At 37.0% G+C, this 22,131-nt stretch overlaps 1 protein-coding gene across 6 annotated transcripts; it reads left to right on the plus strand.

Moving 5' to 3' along the window:
• Window positions 1-682: 682 nt before the first annotated feature.
• On the plus strand, window positions 683-21,481 carry ADAMDEC1 (ADAM like decysin 1). Of its 6 annotated transcripts, XM_081236858.1 has the most exons (14): window positions 683-1,009; window positions 1,242-1,360; window positions 1,913-1,989; window positions 10,036-10,114; window positions 11,531-11,607; window positions 12,776-12,962; window positions 13,141-13,200; window positions 13,893-13,964; window positions 14,424-14,593; window positions 14,956-15,037; window positions 15,752-15,882; window positions 16,825-17,002; window positions 20,030-20,113; window positions 21,342-21,481. In XM_081236858.1, exons 1-13 carry the CDS (start codon window positions 961-963, stop codon window positions 20,108-20,110), a joined length of 1,362 nt encoding a protein of 453 aa, XP_081092984.1. In that variant the 5' UTR covers window positions 683-960; the 3' UTR covers window positions 20,111-20,113; window positions 21,342-21,481. The 6 variants fall into 6 exon arrangements, 5 of the variants coding, with proteins under 5 accessions (XP_081092984.1, XP_081092986.1, XP_081092985.1 ...); XR_014016063.1 differs by lacking the exon at window positions 16,825-17,002; XM_081236860.1 differs by lacking the exon at window positions 1,242-1,360.
• The last annotated feature ends 650 nt before the right edge of the window (window positions 21,482-22,131 follow it).

Genomic DNA, 22,131 nt, shown 5'->3' on the forward strand with positions numbered 1-22,131 from the left:
ACTATAGTTTATAAAGTTTAATTTCCTTTTCTTTTCTTTTCCTTTCCTTTCTTTTACTAGTGCATGGAAGAGAGATGAAAATAAGTTGTCAAAATGTTAACAGAAGTCACTTCTTGCTGTTGGGCTGTTGGGTGACCAACTTCTTTTCCTTAGTATACTGATTTGATGCTTATGACCATGAAAGTGTATTATTTTTGTAATCAGAAAAATAGTTATTTTCCTTCAGTAGAACTCAAAGTGCATTTCAAAAATACTTTATATGCAGTATAATTTGAGGCTAGCACTGTCATCAAGAGAATTTACATTTGCACATTTCCTTATAGTTTTATGTGTGTGTGTGCGTGCATGTGTGTGTGTTACCTTGTATGAACTTTATAAGAAACTTAGAGTAGGTAGCGTTATCATCATCCCCTTTTCACAGATAAGGAAAGTGAGGGTCAGAGAAATTATAATATCCTAGCTTATAAAACTTTGCCTGGTGCTTGTTTTACAGATTATTTTCTCTGTGCCAATTTTTCAAAATATGTACAGACTACTGAAGTATTTTCTAACTGTATGGATCAATTTCTACAACATTACCGAACGGCATGAGCGATGGCTGAACTTAATGAATATGCAAATATATGCACACACATCTCAGTCTCAGTTGGTACTTTCCCGCTACTATAGGAGCACCGGGGCCAAGCAGCTGTCCAGATGTGACTCCTTAAGCTGTAACCACAGACATAAACACCTCTCATAAATGAGGAACATTCTCACGATCTTGACACTGCAATCTCTTAGCAACTTCCCTGTGTCATTAGGAAACATTCCTCAATCTCCCAAAGAAGGTTTGAGGTTTTTAGCTTTTTTTTTTTTCTTTTCAATTTGTAAAGAGAAGTAGGGGAAGATCAAACTGGATAGCTGGGGGGACCAAATCTTCATGGTGTGTGGACATCTCAGCTCCCTACAGTAGCCAGCATGTCTTCGGTCCTGCTTTCCACCCTCTGGCTCATCGTTCAAGCTCAAGGTAAGTACTAATATATTGACAGTTCCAAAGAATTGTTTCATCATTGTCACATCTTTCCAGAATAGGGAGAGAAAACTAAAGAAAAATTCTTTGTTATCAAAGCTGAACTGGAGGAGTAACTTGTTCTTCTCAATATTTCCCTTCTCAATGGAAATTGTCTTCCACTCAGTTTCAAGAAACCAACCAACAAAAACCTTTAAATATCTTGTCAGTATTACCTCTCTTTCTCTAGCAATAGCCATAAAGTGGACTTCTGAACTACAGCCCTATGAAGTGGTTCGTCCTAAAATACTACACATTTTACACAAAGGAGAGATACAGAACAACCAGACAGAGAAACATGGCAAAGAGGTAAGCAGTGGGATGACTGTGGGATTTTGCTGTCATCTAGAGACAGTAAAGGACCTTTTTACTAGTAGAAGTGATGTCACAGTCAACATCTAGTAGTTCAGTCTTGAAGCCCATTTACACGAATGTTCCCCTTTGCCCAGGAGAGGACATAGGATTTCTCTAAATGCTTTTACAATTAAGCAGCAGGAAGGGAGTTAACTCCCACACTGGATCAGAAAAAATAAAACAGTTTGGGTGTTTCTCCAAGTCTGTGGGGGGAACAAAAAAAAAGGAGGACAGACGGCAGTATTTCTAGGAGGAGATATTACTTGTGAAGCCCACCAAACCCATGTCTTCTCCCTACCCTCACCCCCTGGCCCCATTGAATTGCCTTTTGTCTATAATAGAGAAATCATATTATCTCATTAATTAACAAGATTTTAAAAATGTATTATAGATATTAACTTTCTATTACATTTGTAATTATTATTCTATACAGCTACCTATATCATTATAATTATTTTAGATAGACTCATAAATATAAATTATCATTATATTATTAAATATTTTTAGGAAAGATATGAACCTGAACTTCAGTATCAGATGATATTAAATGGAGAAGAAGTCATTCTTTGCCTACAAAAAGCCGAGTAAGTTGTATTTCCTGCAAGTCTAATCACTGGATTATACCTAAGAGAATGTGGAAAAATAAATCTTCTTGAGACTCTATATACTGTAATTTGAAATAGAAGACATGAAGCATATTGAGCATTAGATGCTAATAGTTGGTGTTAATATTATCTAAGAAGTTTGATGTTTCCCTAGGAAATTATATGCAAAAAGTAAAAGAGAGCTGCACGAATGACTTGATTCCCTGCTGCTTTTGGAATTTACTGAGAATAATTTGCACCCAGATAAACTGAAACCTTTGATGTGACTTTCCATTACTTTTTGTTGTTGTTGTTCTGTAAAGCATTTTTATTTTTTTTAAACATCTTTATCGGAGTATAATTGCTTTACAATGGTGTGATAGTTACAGCTGTATAACAAAGTGAATCAGTTATATGTATACATATATCCCTATATCCCCTCCCTCTTGTGTCTGCCTCCCAACTTCCCTATCCCACCCATCTTAGGTGGTCAAAAGCACCAAGCTGATCTCCCTGTGCTAGGCGGCTGCTTCCCACGAGCTATCTATTCTACATTTGGTAGAGTATATATGTCCATGCCACTCTCTCACTTCATCCCAGCTTTCCCTTCCCCCTCCCCGTGTCCTCAACTCCATTCTCTACGTCTGCATCTTTATTCCTGTCCTGCCCCTAGGATCTTCAGAACCATTATTTATTTATTTATTTTTAGATTCCATACATATGTGTTAGCATATGGTATTTTTCTCTTTCTGACTTACTTCACCCTGTATGACAAACTCCATGTCCATCCACCTCACTACAAATAACTCAATTTCATTTCTTTTTATGGCTGAGTAATATTCCATTATATGTATGTGCCACATCTTCTTTATCCATTCATCTGTCGATGGACACTTAGATTGCTTCCGTGTCCTGGCTACTGTAAATAGAGCGGCAATGAACATTGGGGTACATGACACTTTTTGAATTACGGTTTTCTAGGGTGTATGCCCAGTAGTGGGATTGCGGGGTCGTATGGTAGCTCTATTTTTAGTTTTTTAAGGAACCTCCATACTGTTCTCCATAGTGGCTGTACCAATTCACATTCCCACCAACAGTGCAAGAGAGTTCCCTTTTCTCCACACTCTCTCCAGCATTTATTGTTTGTAGATTTTTTGATGATGGCCATTCTGACTGGTGTGAGGTGACACCTCATTGTAGTTTTGATTTGCATTTCTCTAATCATTAGTGATGTTGAGCATCCTTTCACATGTTGTTGGAAATCTGTATATCTTCATTGGACAAATGTCTATTTAGGTCTTCTGCCCATTTTTGGATTGGGTTGTCTGTTTTTTTGATAGTGAGCTGCATGAGCTGCTTGTATATTTTGGAGATTAACCCTTTGTCAGTTGCTTGCTTTCTAAATATTTTCTCCCATTCTGAGGGTTGTCTTTTCATCTTGTTTATGGCTTCCCTTGCTTTGCAAAAGCTTTTAAGTTTCATTAGGTCTCATTTGTTTATTTTTGTTTTTCTTTCCATTTCTCTAGGAGGTGGGTCAAAAGGATCTTGCTGTGATTTATGTCATAGAGTGTTCTGCCTATGTTTTCCTCTAAGAGTTTGATGGTGTCTGGCCTTACATTTAGGTCTTTAACCCAATTTAAGTTTATTTTTGTGTATGGTGTTAGGGAGTGTTCTAATTTCATTCTTTTACATGTAGCTGTCCAGTTTTCCCAGCACCACTTATTGAAGGGGCTGTCTTTTCTCCATTGTATATTCTTGCCTCCTTTACCAAAGATAAGGTGACCATATGTGCATGGGTTTACCTCTGGGTTTTCTATCCTGTTCCATTGATCTATCTTTCTGTTTTTGTGCCAGTCCCATACTGTCTTGATTATTGTAGCTTTGTAGTATAGTCTGAAGTTAGGGAGCCTGATTCCTCCAGCTCCATTTTTCTTTCTTTAGATTGCTTTGGCTACTCAGGGACTTTTGTGTTTCAACACTAATTGTGAATTTTTTTTGTCTAGTTATGTGAAAAACGTCATTGGTAATTTGATAGGGATTGCACTGAATCTGTAGATTGCTTTGTGTAGTATAGTCATTTTCACAATGTTGATTCTTCCAGTCCAAGAACATGGTATATCTCTCCATCTGTTTGTAACATCTTTAATATGTTTTATCAGTGTCTTATAGTTTTCTGCATACAGGTCTTTTGTCTCCTTAGATAGTTTTATTCCTAGGTATTTTATTCTTTTTTGTTGCAATGGTAAATGGGAGTGTTTCCTTAATTTCTCTTTCAGATTTTCGTCATTAGTGTATAGTAATGCAAGAGATTTCTGTGCATTAATTTTGGATCCTGCAACTTTACCAAATTCATTGATTAGTTCTAGTAGTTTTCTGGTGGCATCTTTAGGATTCTCATTGTATAGTATCATGTCATCTGCAAACAGTGACAGTTTTACTTCTTTTCCGTTTTGGATTCCTTCTATTTATTTTTCTTCTCTGATTGCTGTGGCTAAAACTTCCAAAACTATGTTGAATAATAGCGGTGGGAGTGGGCAACCTTATCTTGTTCCTGATCTTAGTGGAAATGCTTTCAGTTTTTCACCATTGAGAATGATGTTGGCTGTGGGTTTGTCATATATGGCCTTTACTTTGTTGAGGTAAGTTCCCTCTATGCCTACTTTCTGGAGGGTTCTCATCATAAATAGGTGTTGAATTTTGTCGAAAGCTGTTTCTACATCTATTAAGAATATCATATGGTTTTTTTCCTTCCATTTTTTAATATGGTGTATCACATAGATTGATTTGCGTATATTGAATCCTTGCATTCCTGGGATAAACCGCACTTGATCATGGTGTATGATCCTTTTAATGTGCTGTTGGATTGTGTTTGCTAATATTTTCTTGAGGATTTTTGCATCTATGTTCATCAGTGATATTGCCCTCTAGTTTTCTTTTTTTGTGACGTCTTTGGTTTGGGTATCAGGGTGATGGTGGCCTCATAGAATGAGTTTGGGAGTGTTAGTTCCTCTGCAATTTTTTGGAAGAGTTTGAGAAGGATAGGAGTAAGCTCTTCTCCAAATGTTTGATAGAATTCACCTGTGAAGCCATCTGGTCCTGGGCTGTTGTTTGTTGGAAGATTTTTAATCACAGTCTCAATTTCTATGCTTGTGATTGGTGTTTACATTTTCTATTTCTTCCTGGCTCAGTCTCGGAAGGTTGTGCTTTTCTAAGAATTTGTCCATTTCTTCCAGGTTGTCCATTTTACTGGCATACAGTTGTTTATAGTAATCCTTCATGATTCTTTGTATTTCTGCAGGGTCAGTTGTTACTTCTCCTTTTTCATTTCTAATTCAGTTGATTTGACTCTTCTCCCTTTTTTTCTTGAGGAGTCTTGCTAGTGGTTTATCAGTTTTATCTTCTCAAAGAACCAGCTTTTAATTTTATTGAACTTTGCTGTTGTTTCCTTCTTTCTTTTTCATTTATTTCTCATCTGATCTTTATGATTTCTTTCCTTCTGCTAACGTTGGGGGTTTTTGTTCTTCTTTCTCTAATTGCTTTAGGTGTAACGTTAGGTTGTTTGAGATTCTTCTTATTTCTTGAAGTAGGATTGTATTGCTATAAATTTACCTCTTAGAACTGCTTTTGCTGCATCCCATAGATTTTGGGTGGTCGTGTCTTCATTGTCATTTTTTTTTTTTTTTTTTTTTTTTGCGGTACGGTGGCCTCTCACTGTTGTGGCCTCTCCCGTTGCAGAGCACAGGCTCTGGACATGCAGGCTCAGTGGCCACGGCTCACGGGCCCAGCCGCTCCATGGCATGTGGGATCTTCCTGGAACCGGGGCATGAACCCGCGTCCCCTGCATCGGCAGGTGGACTCTCAACCACTGCGCCACCAGGGAAGCCCTTCATTGTCATTTGTTTCTAGGTGTTTTTTGATTTCCTTTTGATTTCTTCAGTGATCTGTTGGATATTTAGTAGTGCATTGCTCAGCCTCCATGTGTTTGTACTTTTTACAGTTGTTTTCCTGTAATTGGTATCTAGTCTCGTAGCATTGTGGTTGGAAAACATACTTGATACGACTTCAATTTTCTTAAATTTACCAAGGCTTGATTTGTGACCCAAGATATGATCTAGCCTGGAGAACGTTCCATGAGCACTTGAGAAGAATGTGTATTCTGTTGTTTTTGGATGGAATGTCCTATAAATATCAATTAAGTCCATCTTGTTTAATGTATCATTTAATGCTTGTGTTTCCTTATTTATTTTCATTTTGGGTGATCTGTCCCTTGGTGAAAGTGGGGTGTTAAAGTCCCCTACTATGATTGTGTTACTGTCGATTTCCCCTTTTATGGCTGTCAGTATTTTCCTTATGTATTGAGGTGCTCCTATGCTGGGTGCAAAAATATGTACAATTGTTATGTCTTCTTTCTTGGATTGATCCCTTGATCGTTATGTAGTGTCCTTCTTTGCCTCTTGTAATAGTCTTTATTTTAAAGTCTATTTTGTCTGATATGAGAATTGATACTCGAGCTTTCTTTTGATTTCCATTTACATGGAATATCTTTTTCCATCCCCTCACTTTCAGTCAGTATGTGTCCCTAGGTCTGAAGTGGGTCTCTTGTAGACAGCATATATACGGGTCTTGTTTTTGTATCCATTCAGCCAGTTGATGTCTTTTGGTTGGAGCATTTAATCCATTTACATTTAAGGTAATTATAGATATGTACATTCCTTTTACCATTTTCTTAATTGTTTTGGGTTTGTTTTTGTAGGTCTTTTCATTCTCTTGTGTTTCCTGCCTAGATAATTCCTTTAGCATTTGTTGTGAAGCTGGTTTGGTGGTACTGACTTCTCTTAGTTTTTGCTTGCCTGTAAAGATTTTAATTTCTCCATCGACTCTGAATGAGATCCTTTCTGGATAGAGTAATCTTGGTTATAGGCTTTTCCCTTTCATCACTTCAAATATCTCCTGCCATTCCCTTCTGGCTTGCAGAGTTTCTGTTGAAAGATCAGCTGTTAACCTTATGGGTATTCCCGCCTATGTTATTTGTTGCTTCTCCCTTGCTGCTTTTAACATTTTTTCTTTGTATTTAATTTTTGATAGTTTGATTAATATGTGTCTTGGCGTGTTTCTCCTTGCATTTATCCTGTATGGGCCTCTGCACTTCCTGATTAACTATTTCCTTTCCCATATTAGGGAAAGTTTCAACTATAATCTCTTCAAATATTTTCTCAGTCTCTTTCTTTTTCTTCTGGGACCCCTATAATTTGAATGTTGTGTTTAATGTTGCCCCAGAGGTCTCTGAGACTGTCCTCAATTTTTTTCATTCTTTTTTCTTTATTCTGCTCTGTGGCAGTTATTTCCACTATTTTACTTCCAGCTCACTTATTCGTTCTTCTGCCTTAGTTATTCTGCTATTGATTCCTTCTAGAGAATTTTTAATTCCATTTATTCTGTTGTTCATCGTTGTTTCTTTGCTCTTTAGTTCTTCTAGGTCCTTGTTAAACGTTTCTTGTATTTCTCCATTCTATTTCCAATATTTTGGATCATCTTTACTATCATTACTCTGAATTCTTTTTCAGGTAGACTGCCTATTTTCTCTTCATTTGGTGTGGTGGGTTTTTACTTTGCTCCTTCATCTGCTGTGTATTTCTCTGTCTTCTCATTTTTCTTAACTTACTGTGTTTGGGGTCTCCTTTTCACAGTCTGCATGTTCGTAGTTCCCATTGTTTTTGGTGTCTGCCCCCAGTGGGTAAGGTTGTTTCAGTGGCTTGTGTAGGCTCCTCGTGGAGGGGACTGGTGCCTGTGCTCTGGTGGATAAGGCTGGATCTTGTCTTTCTGGTGGGCAGGACCACATCTAGTGGTGTGTTTTGGGGTGTCTGTGAATTTATTATTATTTTAGGCAGCCTCTCTGCTAATGGGTGATGTTGTGTTCCTGTCTTGCCAGTTGTTTGGCATGGGGTGTCCAGTGCTGTAGCTTGCTGGTCGTTGAGTGGAGCCGGGTCTTAGTGTTGAGACGGAGATCTCTGGGGGAGCTCTCACCGATTGATACAGTATCTATGAGGGGCCAATTGGACTGGTGGTCCAATGTCTTGAACTCGTGTCTCCCAGCTCAGGTCTGAGACCCGGCTGGAGCACCAAGACCCTCTCAGCCACATGGCTCAGAAGAAAGGGGAGAAAAGAAAGAAAGAAAGAAAAGAATACATAAAATAAAGTTATTAAAATAAAAAATAAAAAGATATTAAATTAAAATTTTTTAATTAAAAAAGAAAAAGACGAGAGCAACCAAACCAATAAACAAATCCACCAATGATAAGAAGCACTACAAACTATACTAAGATAAACATAAAAATCAGAAACTAGTCAGTCACATACAGCAAACCCCAAGTCTACACTTGCTCTTAAAGACCACCACCTCAATTTTGGAATGATTAGTTTTGTATTCAGGTATTCCACAGATGCAGGGTACATCAAGTTGACTGCAGAGATTTAATACGCTGCCCCTGAGGCTGCACAGAGAAATTTCCCTTTCTCTTCTTTGTTCGCACAGTTCCTGGGGTTCAGCTTTGGATTTGTTCCCACCTCTGCATGTAGGTCACCCTCTGGTAACTCTTCTTCATCCAGACAGGAGGGCATTAAAGAACGGCTGATTTGGGGGCTCTGGCTCACTTAGGCCAGGGGGTGGGAGAGGTATGGAATGCAGGGTGAGCCTGCAGTGGCAGAGGCCGGTGTGACGTTGCACCAGCCTGAGGTGCGCCATATGTTCTCCCGGGGCAACTGTCTCTGGATCACCGGACCCGGGCAGTGGCGGGTTGCACAGGCTCCCAAGAGGGGAGGTGTGGATAGTGACCTGTGCTCTCACACACAGGCTTCTTGGTGGCAGCAGCAGCAGCCTTAGCATCTCATGCCCATCTCTGGGGTCTGCACTGATAGCTGTGGCTTGCGCCCATCTCTGAAGGTTATTTAGGTGGTGTTCTGAATCTCCTCTCCTCGTGCACCCCAAAACAGTGGCCTCTTGACTCTTAGGCAGCTCCAGACTTTTTCCCAGACAGCTGTGGCACACTAGCCCCCTTCAGGCTGTGTTCATGCAGCCAACCCCAGTCCTCTCCCTTGGGTCTGAACTCCGAAGCCAGAGCCTCAGCTCCCAGCCCTCACCCACTCTGGCAGGTGAGCAGAGAAGCCTCTCAGGCTGGTGAATGCTGGTCGGCGCTGATCCTCTGTGCGGGAATCTCTCCACCTTGCCCTCTGCACCCGTTGCTGTGCTCTCCTCCGTGGCTCTGAAGCTTCCCCCCTCTGCCACACACAGTCTCTGCCTGCAAAGGGACTTCCTAGTGTGTGGAAATTTTTCCTCCTTCACAGCTCCCTTCCAGAAGTGCAGGTCCTGTCCCTATTCTTCTGTCTCAGTTTTTTTTTCTTTTGCCCTACCCAGGTACGTGGGGAGTTTCTTGCCTTTTGGGAAGTCTGAGGTCTTCTGCCAGCGTTCAGTAGGTGTTCTGTAGGAGTTGTTCCACATGTAGATGTATTTTTGATGTACTTTTGGGGAGGAAGGTGATCTCCCCGCCTTACTCCTCTGTCATCTTGAAGGTCCTCTCCTCCATTACTTTTATAATAACATATATCTAATGCTCATTCAGGGCACACAAGTTTGAGATAGATCCCAGGGTATGGGGCTCCACCAAGTTCTATAATAGTCAGTAAACTTCTCCCTGAATGCAGTGGTCCTTCATGTGTATTTACGACCCAACACCCTACAGAGATCCTTTGGAGGCTATATCCTTGGTTCAAAGAATCCCAAAATAATCCATTTGAAGGTAGAAAAATTCCTATGTGATTTTTCTATCAGAAAAGTATTTCAGGGTATTTATTTCCTCAGATCTAAGAGGTCTAACTAATGCTTTGATTTGCTTCAGGAGCAGACTTCTGATGTTGGAAAAGGACCAGTGGTCAGAATGCCAGCTCTTTCTCACTGTAGACATTATCATTCCTTTAGTACTGATGATCTTACAGGAATATTAGCCTTTATTACCACCATGAGAGTATCATGCAGCTTTCTGCTCTCTACAGGCATCTCCTGGGGCCAGACTACCTTGAAACATATTACTCACCCAGAGGAGAGAAAATCACAACAAGCCCTCAGAACATGGTAGGTTCCGAATGCTTTCTGGGACTCTTGCTTGGATCTGCTGCTTACATCATAAGATTCATAGGTTCAAGGGCAACTTAAAAAAAATTAAAGGACTTGAAAACAGGGTGATCATCTAAGACCAATGAGATAACAGATGAAAAAAATTGTATCTTTTTTAAAAGATAGGAGTAGTAGGAGGCTTCCAAGTGTTGCATTTTTAGAAGCAACCAAAAGTCTGCTTTCCCCTAAACCATCTTATCAATAGGTTAGAAATATTGTCCCCTAGGTACTTGAAGGGTCATGTCGCTGTTTACTGTTTTCTAATGATATATGCATTTATCCTGAGATCAGCAAAGGTATATCAATTGTTTAATTAATATAATTTTTTATCTGGTTAAACTACCATCATATGAATAATGCCAAGGTATAGATATCAGACATAGAGAATCAAGGCCAAGGGAAAAACAGGAAGAGAATATAAAAAGACTCATTCATAGAGTATTACCAAGCTAAGCGAGTTTCTCAGAGCCACCCTCCATGGTGCCCCAAACATCTATGTTTCTATAAAAAAACAGACAAGACTTATGCCACAGAATGACTCTCCATTCCCTTCTCAAGTCAAGACTCTCATTTCATGGATGTCTGGATTGTTGCTAACATTGACCTCTGGGGAAAATATCTGATAAATTTATTCATGCTCAAGTGTGAATGACCAGTGATATCTTAATGTGATACCTTTTCCAAGTCATCTATAAGAAAATGTTTATGATGACAAGGTTTCTTACAAAGGAAAGAAAGACACATATGGATTTTCAGGCCCTGAGGCAAGTCAGTTTATTCTGAGCAAGAGTTTATTCATTAGCTTTCTTGGATCATTCTACATAAGTGACCCACTACTTTGCTTCTACGAAGCGCCAACCATGTGTGAATCTCTAGTTGTAGACAGATTCTCTGGGCTTTGGATGCTGGTAAAGGGATGCCACTAACACACTAGTTAAAATAATGAGTTGGACCAGTTAGTCTGAGGGGCTCAGGAGTGGTGGTGTGGTCCCTTGAGGACTCTAGAATCTGGAAAAATGAATACCTCATTTTATTGATATGTGATGCACAGTGGAGCTTGCACAAGGGAACTAAATTCTCAAAAGTTGACACTTAAACCTGAGAGCTCTTGGGGAGTGCTATAGATCCCACGGGGGAACTGGCTACTTCTCAAATGCAGCATCCACTCTTGCCATGAGTCCATTTAGATTCAAATTCCCCGTGGAGTAGTTCATGAAAGCTCTGAGGTTCTCAATGTTTTTGTTTCTGGGAACTGGTCTGGCCACAGCCACTACTTGAAGAACTTTCCTACATATTCAAGATAAGAGCTTTCAACACAACTGTGATATGTTTATTTTTGTAGTTAAAAAAAAACCACATTTTTTCCAACCTTAGGAACACTGCTACTATAAAGGACACGTCCTAAATGAAAAGGATTCTGTTGCCAGCATTTGTACTTGTGATGGGCTGAGGTGAGTGCCACTTGCAAAAATGTTAAACATCAAGCACCATTTTGTTACACAAAATTGAGTCTTTCTAAACACCATACCTTCTTACTATCTTGGTAAAATTGTTTCCATTGATAAAAATGTTGAATATATGTGGTTAAAGTGAAGAATAATGTATCATCCTTGCACTCATTATCTGCAGTTCTAGTAAAAGTTAAAGTTAGCAATTTTTAAACAAGTACTACATTCTGGAGCTTGATGATATCTGGATCCATTTTCATGTTTATCACCCACTCTACCGCTCACTTCCCAAAACCACCTGTTTCAGTTTCTTAAAGATTCTACCCTGCAAATGTCATGGTTGAACATAATTTTTAGAAGTTTGTGTGTATGGGTATGTGTGTGTGTGTGTGGTATTTCTGTTTACTAAAGTAATTCTTGCCAATTAGGGGAAATTTGTAAAGTGTGAGAAAGCACAAATACAAAAATATCCACCATAAAATTTTACCTCTGAGTATCACTATTATTAATATTGTCATGGTTGCTGCCTTTTATGCATATAGACAAATATATACTTTACATGATTGAAATATGAAATAAAATATACATGATTCTTCTGCCAACCTGGGACATACACATGACATCATAAGCCTTTTACCAGATCATAAAATACCTTCATAGATGTAATTTTTAACAGGTGTGTTGGCTTTCTAATATTCTATCATATGGATTTACTTTGTATTTCTGAACTAATCTTCCTTCTAAGAAGAGAAAATCTTTAAGTTAATACTAATTACAAACTGTTCCTCTGGCTGATGTGCTCATCATTCTTTCTCTCTTCTGGGGTTCTTGGTATCTAAACATGCCTTTACTGCATTTTCTATTATATGCCTGGGACCTGCCAAGAAATATTTGCTAAGTATGAAAATAAACTATGGTGTAAATTCCAAATTCTTTGGGATAGCTTCATCTTAATACATCTTGTTCAGAGTTCTCTAGGTAATTAAAATAGGCTCTATTTTAGTATTGATAAATACTGAGTATAACTTATGTTAGCAAAAGTTAGCTGCAAGGCCTACAAATGAAAACTCTATGTGTGATCTTGGGATTCAGGGAGAGGTATCCCTCCACTCTGGTCAGTGGATGTGACTCTGGCAGACAATCTTGAAATATGAGCCTCTGTATCTCGCAGGGGATACTTCACACATCACAATCAGAGATACATGATAAAGCCTCTGAAAAGCACAGACCAAGAAGAACATGCTGTCCTCGTATACAACCAGGAGGAGCTAGACCCAGCTAATCACACCTGTGGTGTAAGAAATGTTGGCGGGAAACAGGGCCTTATTCGAACCTCAAGGTCACTCAAAGGGCCAGAGGTGAGTGCAGCTTTCCGACCAACATTCACTTCAGCAATGATGTATGAGATACTGGTGCACCCAGCAATGACTCGTATGAGTAAAGCCCAACCCTTATTTACTTATTTAAATCTCTTTGTAAGCATTTTTAATCTCTTAGGTTGAAGATATTAACAATGTTCTTTCACTCTTTGTAAAGAAAGACTTTCTTCAGGCTGAGAAATACATCGATCTCTTTTTGGTGCTGGATAATGCCTTTGTGAGTACGAAATATAAGTACTTCTTGGCCAGTTAAGTCAACTTTTAAGTTTTCTTATCAAGCGGACACAAGCAATAAACTATTCTAGCTGCAAATACAAAGCCTGTCCACCTGATTGTCTTGTCTGTTCTACCTGTTTTGTCAAAAATAGTTGTCATTCATCCCCCCCTTTAAAATCTTCTGCCAAAATATTCAGATATTGGAAATATACTTAATGCCAGATAGCAACAGTAAAACAACCACAATAACTAGAAACATAAAAGAATGGGTTACTAAAATCTTTTAAAAGTTCTCACTATAATACATGTAGACATAAAACTATATATACGTTACAGATTATGTTCATATGGTCAAAAATACTAGAATCTGTGCTTCTAACTCTCAAATACTGCTTTATAACCAAATTTTAATAATATTAAATTGGTTTAAAAACATTGAAATTAACTTGATTTATTCAACTTAATTTGAATTGATATTTTATATGAATGCCAAATTGTTCCCCTGCCAAAAACTTCTTACATTTGAATTAGAATTTGTTGAAATAGATTCTTATATAAGATAGACGTGGAATGAATAGACATTTATTTACATTGAAATGTGTAATTTTTCTTAGAATGTAAAATCCTGTACCCCATCAGCTTCCTCACTTTAATTTGTGGTTTTAATTACTCTTTGCATTTTGTGTTTTACAGTATAACATGTATAATAGGAATGTAACTTTGATAAGAAGCTTTGTGTTTGACGTGATAAACCTACTCAATGTGGTAAGATATTTGTTCTCTAAACATATATTTCCACACAGGAGCTTAGGGCTTCCCTATGTGTTCACCAAATAAGGAGCTGGGAGAGTCACAATGGCTTAAGGCCAGCAGTTTTGGGAAATTTAGCAGATAATGATCAACATCAAGGTAAAATCACATATACTGTAGCAAAGGCAACTTCTAGGTTTTCTATTTTCAAAATTCGGATACATTTATCCATCACTTGTGGTCAGTAAAATACTAAAGAAATCTCTCCTACTATATAGCACAGGAAACTATATTCAATATCCTGGGATAAACCATAATGGAAAAGAATATGAAAAAGAATATATATATATAAATAACTGAGTCACTTTGCTGTACAACAGAAATTAACACATTGTAAATCAACTATACTTCAATCAAAACTTTAAAAAAAAGAAATCTCAAACATTTTCATGAAGAAAAATGTTCTTTCCACAGATTTATAATACTATAGATGTTCAAGTGGTCTTGATAGGTATGGAAATCTGGTCTGATGGTGATAAGATAAAGGTGGTACCCAACGCAGATGTCACCTTTAACAACTTTCTGAATTGGCATCGTTCTAACCTGGGGAAGATGAAGATCCATGACCATGCTCAGCTACTCAGGTGAGCACTCGCTGGACAGGGCCAGGCCTATTTTGGCAGAGAAGATAGTTATCCCAAAGGTTTCTTGGCAGAGATTCCTGTTCAATTCTACCTCCCTGATCAGTTATCAGAGAGCCTAAAGTTCTACTAATAGCAGTTCACCTATGAGATTATTGGAGACCCATGTCAGAACACTAAAATTGACTCTTGGATGTGGGATAGCCATCTGTGGTCATTATAATGCTATAGAACAGCAGAAGCTTTTCTGGGGCCTCGTGAATATGAAAAGGGTAGGGGAACTAAGGAAATCTCAAACATCGTTGAAAAAAGCTGATGGTTCCAAAGATTCAAATTCTGACAATGTACCTGTAACTTTCACACAGTGGAGTTGGCTTCAAAAATCGAATTACAGGACTGGCAGCCTCGAATTCCTTGTGCTCCCCATCGTCTGTTGCCGTTATTGAGGTTTGTAAAAATATAGCTCCATGAGGTTCTATAACCTCCAGGAAGACAAGCACAATGTCTTATTCAGAGTTAGCGCAATGTACATTTGCTGAGTCAGTAAATAAAAGTAGAAATGAACCTCCCGCTAGATCACTACACTGAAGATTCCTTGGATTATGAAACAGAATATCTCTTTACATTGACCATCCCAGAGGTTTCATTCTTTAGTTTGTGTTAGGGAGTAAAAACAGGAAGATTGGGACATAAAGGGAATCCAGGTATCCTCTGGGGCCCAAGGCAACTTCAAATTAATCATCCCTAGTATCTATGTCCAGGAAGGTCAGACAAAGTACATGCTGGTGTCATATGGCCAAACACTACCAATGTCATAGGCATCACAGCAATAGTTTTTGGAGGTCTTTGAGTACATACTATGGTGTATTTTAATACTTCTTATGAAGAATGGAGTTATCATAATTTAACCATGGTTTACCAAGAATTCATCATTAATTCAGCAAATATTGATTGAGCACTGGCTCAATGGTTAGATTACCAGGAGGCAATCATTTCAAATGTTTATGCAACAATTTACAATAACCAATGACAGGGGAAGAAGCTCAATGATTCAATAATTTTCATCTGTCAAACTATTTTTTTGTAACACTGAACATGGCAAAAATTAACAAATAACTGAATAAAATCAGAAGTAATAGATATTTCTATTTTTTTTTCCAGGGTAAGAGAAAGAATAGTGTCTCTCTTGTAGGAGTGGTGGCACATGAGTTGGGTCATGTCCTCGGTATGCCTGATGTTCCATATAACACCAAGTGTCTCTCTGGGAGTTGTGTGATGAATGAATATCTGAGGTGAGCCCTTGTCACCCTAGAGAAAAAAATATTTCTTAAATCTTAAAAGAATTTCAGATGCAGGCTATATAGTTGGATGGACATTTTTTTTATGTACGGCTGTGTTTCCTGCTAATTCACCCTCCAGCTTCTTTTTTTTTGGCCGCACCGCACAGCTTGTGGGATCTTAGTTCCCCAACCAGGGATCAAACCTGTGCCCCCTGCATTGGAAGCACAGAGCCTTAACCACTGGACTGCCAGGGAAATCCCCACCCTCCAGCTTCTTGATGTATAGGACTTACTAGCTAGCAGAGTTCATTATTTAAGATCTCCAAATATGCCAAGATAAGAGTTTATAAGTATAGTGACCATGTTATTTTAACTTAAAATAATTTTAGCTTAAAATAATATATTTTCTAAAAGTATTTATCTAATTAAGATGATGACAACATCCTTATAAATTCCCATCACCAATCAATTCATTTTTATGTTATTAATAGTTGCCTTTTAATTCCAGGCACTTTGCAAGGACCTGGGATAGAAAAATGAAAAAACATACCTTGCTTTTGAAGTGTTCATAAATAGAAAGATAAATATGTCCATAGAACCTCTAATTCTGCAATTATTTCCTTTCACTATTCATTGTTATTATCACTTACCTCTTAGCCCTCGGCGAGATGAGTGAATGATAATAAATGGCGAGGCTCATCACTGCTGCCCTTTAGGACAGAAGTGAATCCACACGGGAATTTAAATTCTTCCAACTCTACAACTGGGTGTCTAGGAAAAGAATTTTCCAACCAGCATAGTATGCATGCTCTATCATGCTCCACATATAATATGGTCCATTTATACTAAATTTGGAATTTTCATTGAACTACGTAATATAGTTAGACAAGTCAGATTATCATGTTCACTTATCACTGTGTGTCATGGTATTTCTCATTTTTCTTCTGGTTGCAGTTCAAAATTCCCAAAGGATTTCAGTACAGTCAGTCGCTCACATTTTAAAAAATATATTTTATCTCAAAAACCAAGATGCTTGCTGCAAACACTGGTTCCTAAAAATATGATGATAAAACCAGTGTGCGGGAACCAACTTCTGGAAGTAGGAGAAGTCTGTGATTGTGGCTCTCCTGAGGTATGAAAATACCCACGGTTTAAAAAATGTACTAAAGAGTTATTGTTGCATAAGAATTATACTGTTTTCTTTTTCTTTTTTTTTCCTTTAAAATGTTTTTTTGGAAATTCTTTTTAAAGACAAACTTGGCATCTTAGTAAAAAGTAGGCTTGCACTTGTTTTCAGTACTGCTTTTAGTAATCTTTTGAAAAACATTTCAAAGCCAGGATACCCTTATGACATGACTGTATGAAGTTCAGTGTAAAGAAGTAAATCATTAACTATAAGATGTCACTTACGATCTTTCCTAGATATATTAGTCAGAAATTCCTAAATCACATAAAGTCACAGCTGATCATTTGTTGAGCAATAACAATTAAAAGTCTAGAAGTAAGTTCTCTCTATAGAAAAAGAGCTGGCCTTCTCTCATCAAACCAGTGTGTGAACGAGGAGAAATTAAAACAGAAGCAGAAAAAAGAAAAATCACACAAACCTGTAGAAAAGGGGTTAACATAGAACGTCTAAGATAATTACTATACTTCTGCTAATCTTCATAAAAATCTGACCCCTTCAAGGCATCAGTGTACTCTAAAGAATGTCTCTGATAGAATGTTTACTAGCAATCCCAGATTAGGTTTCTAAAAGAAAGCATTCTATTTTCTTAGCAATCTTCTTTTACTTTTAAGATTGAGAAAATGAGTTACTATTTGAAGAGAATTTTTATGTGTCAATCTGCAAAATGCTTTTATAATCACAATCTCCTTATTACTCACAACAAATCTACAAAATAGGTTTGTTATTTTCCCAATTTAGAAAAGAAGTGAGACACAGAAAATTTAAGTAACTAGATCCAAGATACAAAGCTAGTAATTGGTGAAGCCTACTGCAGCCCAAGACTTATCCATTACTTTAAGAGGCTCTATGACAATGAGGAAGGCATGTAATCTCTCTATGCCTGAGTTTATTTATTCAGAAATTTTAAGCTATTGAATTATATTAAAAGTTTACATGGTGCAACTTAATCATTTATAAAGAATATTGCAAATATTCTCTTAATTATAATGAGACATGAAATTTTACAAATGATGTGATACCTTACAATAAGTTAGACTTATGTTTATCTCATTCTTATTTCCTTACATTCCCATGTGGTTTCTTGGGTGGAAGATCATTGAAGTTGTTCACAATCTTTGGTATTTCTAATTTCAGCAGGTAAATAACGTGTATTCAGTACATACAGACACACACAAAAAAGAGGGAGGGAAGGGAGGAGGAGAGGAGAGAGAGGAACTACTATATATGATGTATAATACCTAATATTCTTTAAGTATATCATTCAACTGCTATACTGTTTCCATATCTTGTTGATTTTCTTCTTCTGTAGTTGAATAAAATCAGAGTTAGAGAGTTCGAGCTTACGAACAACTGAATTTTTAAACAACTGTTTTCTTATCTAAAAAGTAGTGTATATATACTTTATATAGTATCCTTTAGTGAAAAATCCAGTTTTCCATGATCTTATATGCTATTTTATTATTTTTATGTACATATGCAGGTATTTTTCTAGATTTAAAAAATAATTCTATCTACCTGTCTAGATATTATCACACAACCGGAATGCTATTTTAATGACTGTAACTATGTAACACACTTTAATATCTTTAATAGAAAATTTCTTCACTGGCTTTTTTTTTGCAATGTTTACATAGCAATTATTCAGTGTTCATTCTTCTATAAAACTCCCAGTAATTTTTTTTTTTGTCAACTTGTCCACAAATACAATTGAGATTCTGGTTGAAACGTGTTAAATTCATAATTCACTCTGAAGGCCACTGGCATTTTCACAATATTAAGTATTGTCTTAAAAGACAAGTTGCCTTTGAAGTTTTTCAGGGAAGTTATATAAAATGTTCTTGCACATTTTGCAAGTTTATTTTGAAGTATTTTCAATTTTTTTCTTTTTGCTATTAATATGTGTAATGTTTTCTTTTTTATTTAGGTTCTAATTTATTAGTGTTCTTGACGTTATTTTATTGTTATCTTAAACAGCTATCTTCGTGACTCATTCAAAGTTTTTAGAGTTGATCCTCTCTTTTTTTCCTAGGTCAAGAATTGTACCACATATGAATAATGAAAGTGTGATTTTATGTTCCAATTATTATACTTTCATGTATTTTTTCACTCATAGCATTTGTCAGAATTTACATTAAAATATAGCCTATGAGTAATTTTTAAAATTAATTTTTATTGGAGTATAGTTGCTTTACATAGCTTATAAATAATTCTTGTCTTATAGTTTACATTACTGAATATTTGCTATTCATCAGATAGATTTTCTTTATAATGATGCATAACTCTGTTCATAGTTTACTAATATACTCTTAAATAAGTAAATAATGGCTACCTAATTTGTACTAATTTTTGCCATCTATCACAATAATATTAGTTGTTTTCTCCCCTCAGCCTTTTAATATGATGGATTATATTACTTTATTCTGTACAGTTGAGTCACTCTTGCATTTTTGGTGACAAAAAAACCCTGCATAGTTTGTAACAGAGAGCTGTTATATTAATAAGCTAGTGTTTTACTAATATTTTATTCAAGTTTTTGCATTTGTATTCATAAATGAGAACAGTATGTATGTGTATATTCATTACCAAATCTCATTATCGAAATTATGCAGGAGTGGTAAAATGAATTGAGGATTAAGAAAATTTTTTTCTCTATCTTCAAGCTGTTTTGAATAGTATAGAAATATTGTCCTCTGAACTTTTAAATTAACTTACATGTAATACCATGTGGGCAAATTTATTTGGGATAATTCTTGGATAATTCTATTTTTGTCCTTTTTAGGAGGTAGTTTTCACTACTCAGCATTTTTTCTATTATTAAATTTCCTTGGTCATTTCCACTGGAATTTGTATAGCAGAGTAATTTAGTTTAGAAAGTGAAATTTCACTGTCATCTTGTACCAGAATTCTGTGCACCTAGTCTACAGGAAAAAAAAATACTTGAACCCACTTTCGCATTGTGTGTGTGCTTTAAAGGAATGTGCCAATCCTTGCTGTGAGGCCATGACCTGTATGTTAAAACCTGAAGCTGACTGTGGAAAAAACAGTAAACCGTAACACGTAAGACTCTTTTTTCTTTCTGTTTCCAAATATTTTCAAACTTCTATGTGATTTAAGAAAGATGTGACACTGAGTTCTACAACACACTAAAACACAATTTATTTTACATTTTTTAAATGACTCAGTTTCAGAAATGAAAAAAACCATCAATATGAACATAAATAACTCAGAGTTGTGTGTATACTAATATAGTAATGAGAAAAGTGGCTACTTTATCATCTACTAGATCAGGACTGCTGAAATATGTGCTAAAATTTGTATAAATTTCTATTAGATAGTTATAAGTTTAATACAAAGTAATATGACAGAAAATTTTATTTAAAAGGGTCTCAATTGAAGAGCAAATTTTGTTCTTAAGTGCTGATCATTGAAACTTGCAGGGTAGTCAGAAAATAACATTTAAGAACACACTACAAGATTTAGCAATTTTATTCCTTTCAAAATGCCTCAATAATTCATAATTAACTTATTTTTGTGTTTTACACACTCCTACATGAGTTAGACTAGGAAACCTAATTGTTCTGAATATATTCCTTTCAGTGAAAAACAGTCTCCAAATCTAAAAATGGCAACAACAACAAAAAGTTATAAATAGGGAAAGGTTCAGGATAAATTATATTAAAGGAGTTATTCTTACAAATCCCCACCCTTTCCTGAATTTCCTGAATCTTTTCTGGGACGGAAACTGCAGAGAGATTATAAAGGGAATAATCGACTCAAAAACCATTGACTTTAACTTCCTCAAGGAAAGGATCAGAAGGGTCATAAGATGAGGAGCATCATTCATTCTCTCACCAAGCATCACTGCACTCAGCTGAACCCCTGGTGTGACCCACTCTGCAGGGAATGCTAGACATTAGGCCCATTTTCTTCCTCTGTCACAGAGACCAGAAGCATAGCATCACAAAAAATACCCATTCAACTCTTTAGGGGCTTGGAATGATAGGTGGGCATGCCCCATTACCGGGCAAGGTTGGCAATTTAGTATCATGGAGAGAAAATTGGACTTGGACTCAGGAAACTTCAATTCTTTTCTTAGTTCTTCCCCAAACTAGGGACTTTAAGCCAAGTTATTTAATTAGTTTTCTCACCTGTAAAATGAAGCTAATGATATTGTCTTTCAGTAGGGTTGTTACCATTTTTTAAATTCTATAAATATTTATTATTATTACATAATATTTTATAATTTATAATAACCATGGCTTCCAAACTTTTTTCTTTTGATCAGAGAATGAATCCAAAAATCCATTTCATTGAGATGCTACTTGCCAGGACAAGAATCAAGAAATCTAAACATGCCAGGAATCTTGCATATTCTCACTGTTGTCCCGAGACATATTTTGCTTTTCACTTGTCATTATGCTTCCTATATTTTTACCACTCCAGCCAACAGGTCAATAAATGTATTTAGAGAAGCTGCATGTTTTCTAAGCCTGATCTTTAATGCATTTTTAAGGACCCTGAAGCTGCTGTTTAGCTCTGCTCTTTGGAGAACAAAAGAAATTAGCCTTTGACTAAAACACCTCAAAATGTTCTGCTGGGGCTTCCCTGGTGGTGCAGTGGTTGAGAGTCTGCCTGCCAATGCAGGGGACACGGGTTCGAGCCCTGGTCTGGGAGGATCCCACATGCCGCGTAGCGGCTGGGCCCGTGAGCCACAGCTACTGAGCCTGCGCGTCCGGAGCCTGTGCTCCACAACAAGAGAGGCCGCAGTAGTGAGAGGCCCGCGAACCACGATGAAGAGTGGTCCCCGCTTGCCGCAACTAAAGAAGGCCCTCACACAGAAACGAGGACCCAACACAGCCATAAATAAATAAATAAATAAAGCAAACTGTCAACAAGTAAAAATAAATAAATACTAAAAAAATGCTCTGCTGAATTATGCAGGCTCAATTCAGAATTGTAAAATGACAAGTGACATGTGTTTTAACCCCACTTTTTTTTTTTTTTTTTTTTGTGGTACGCGGGCCTCACTGTTGTGGCCTCTCCCGTTGCGGAGCACAGGCTCCGGACGCGCAGGC

The sequence above is a fragment of the Mesoplodon bidens genome, assembly GCF_964165515.1.
Source record: "Mesoplodon bidens genome assembly, chromosome: 6".
NCBI lineage: Eukaryota > Metazoa > Chordata > Mammalia > Artiodactyla > Ziphiidae > Mesoplodon > Mesoplodon bidens.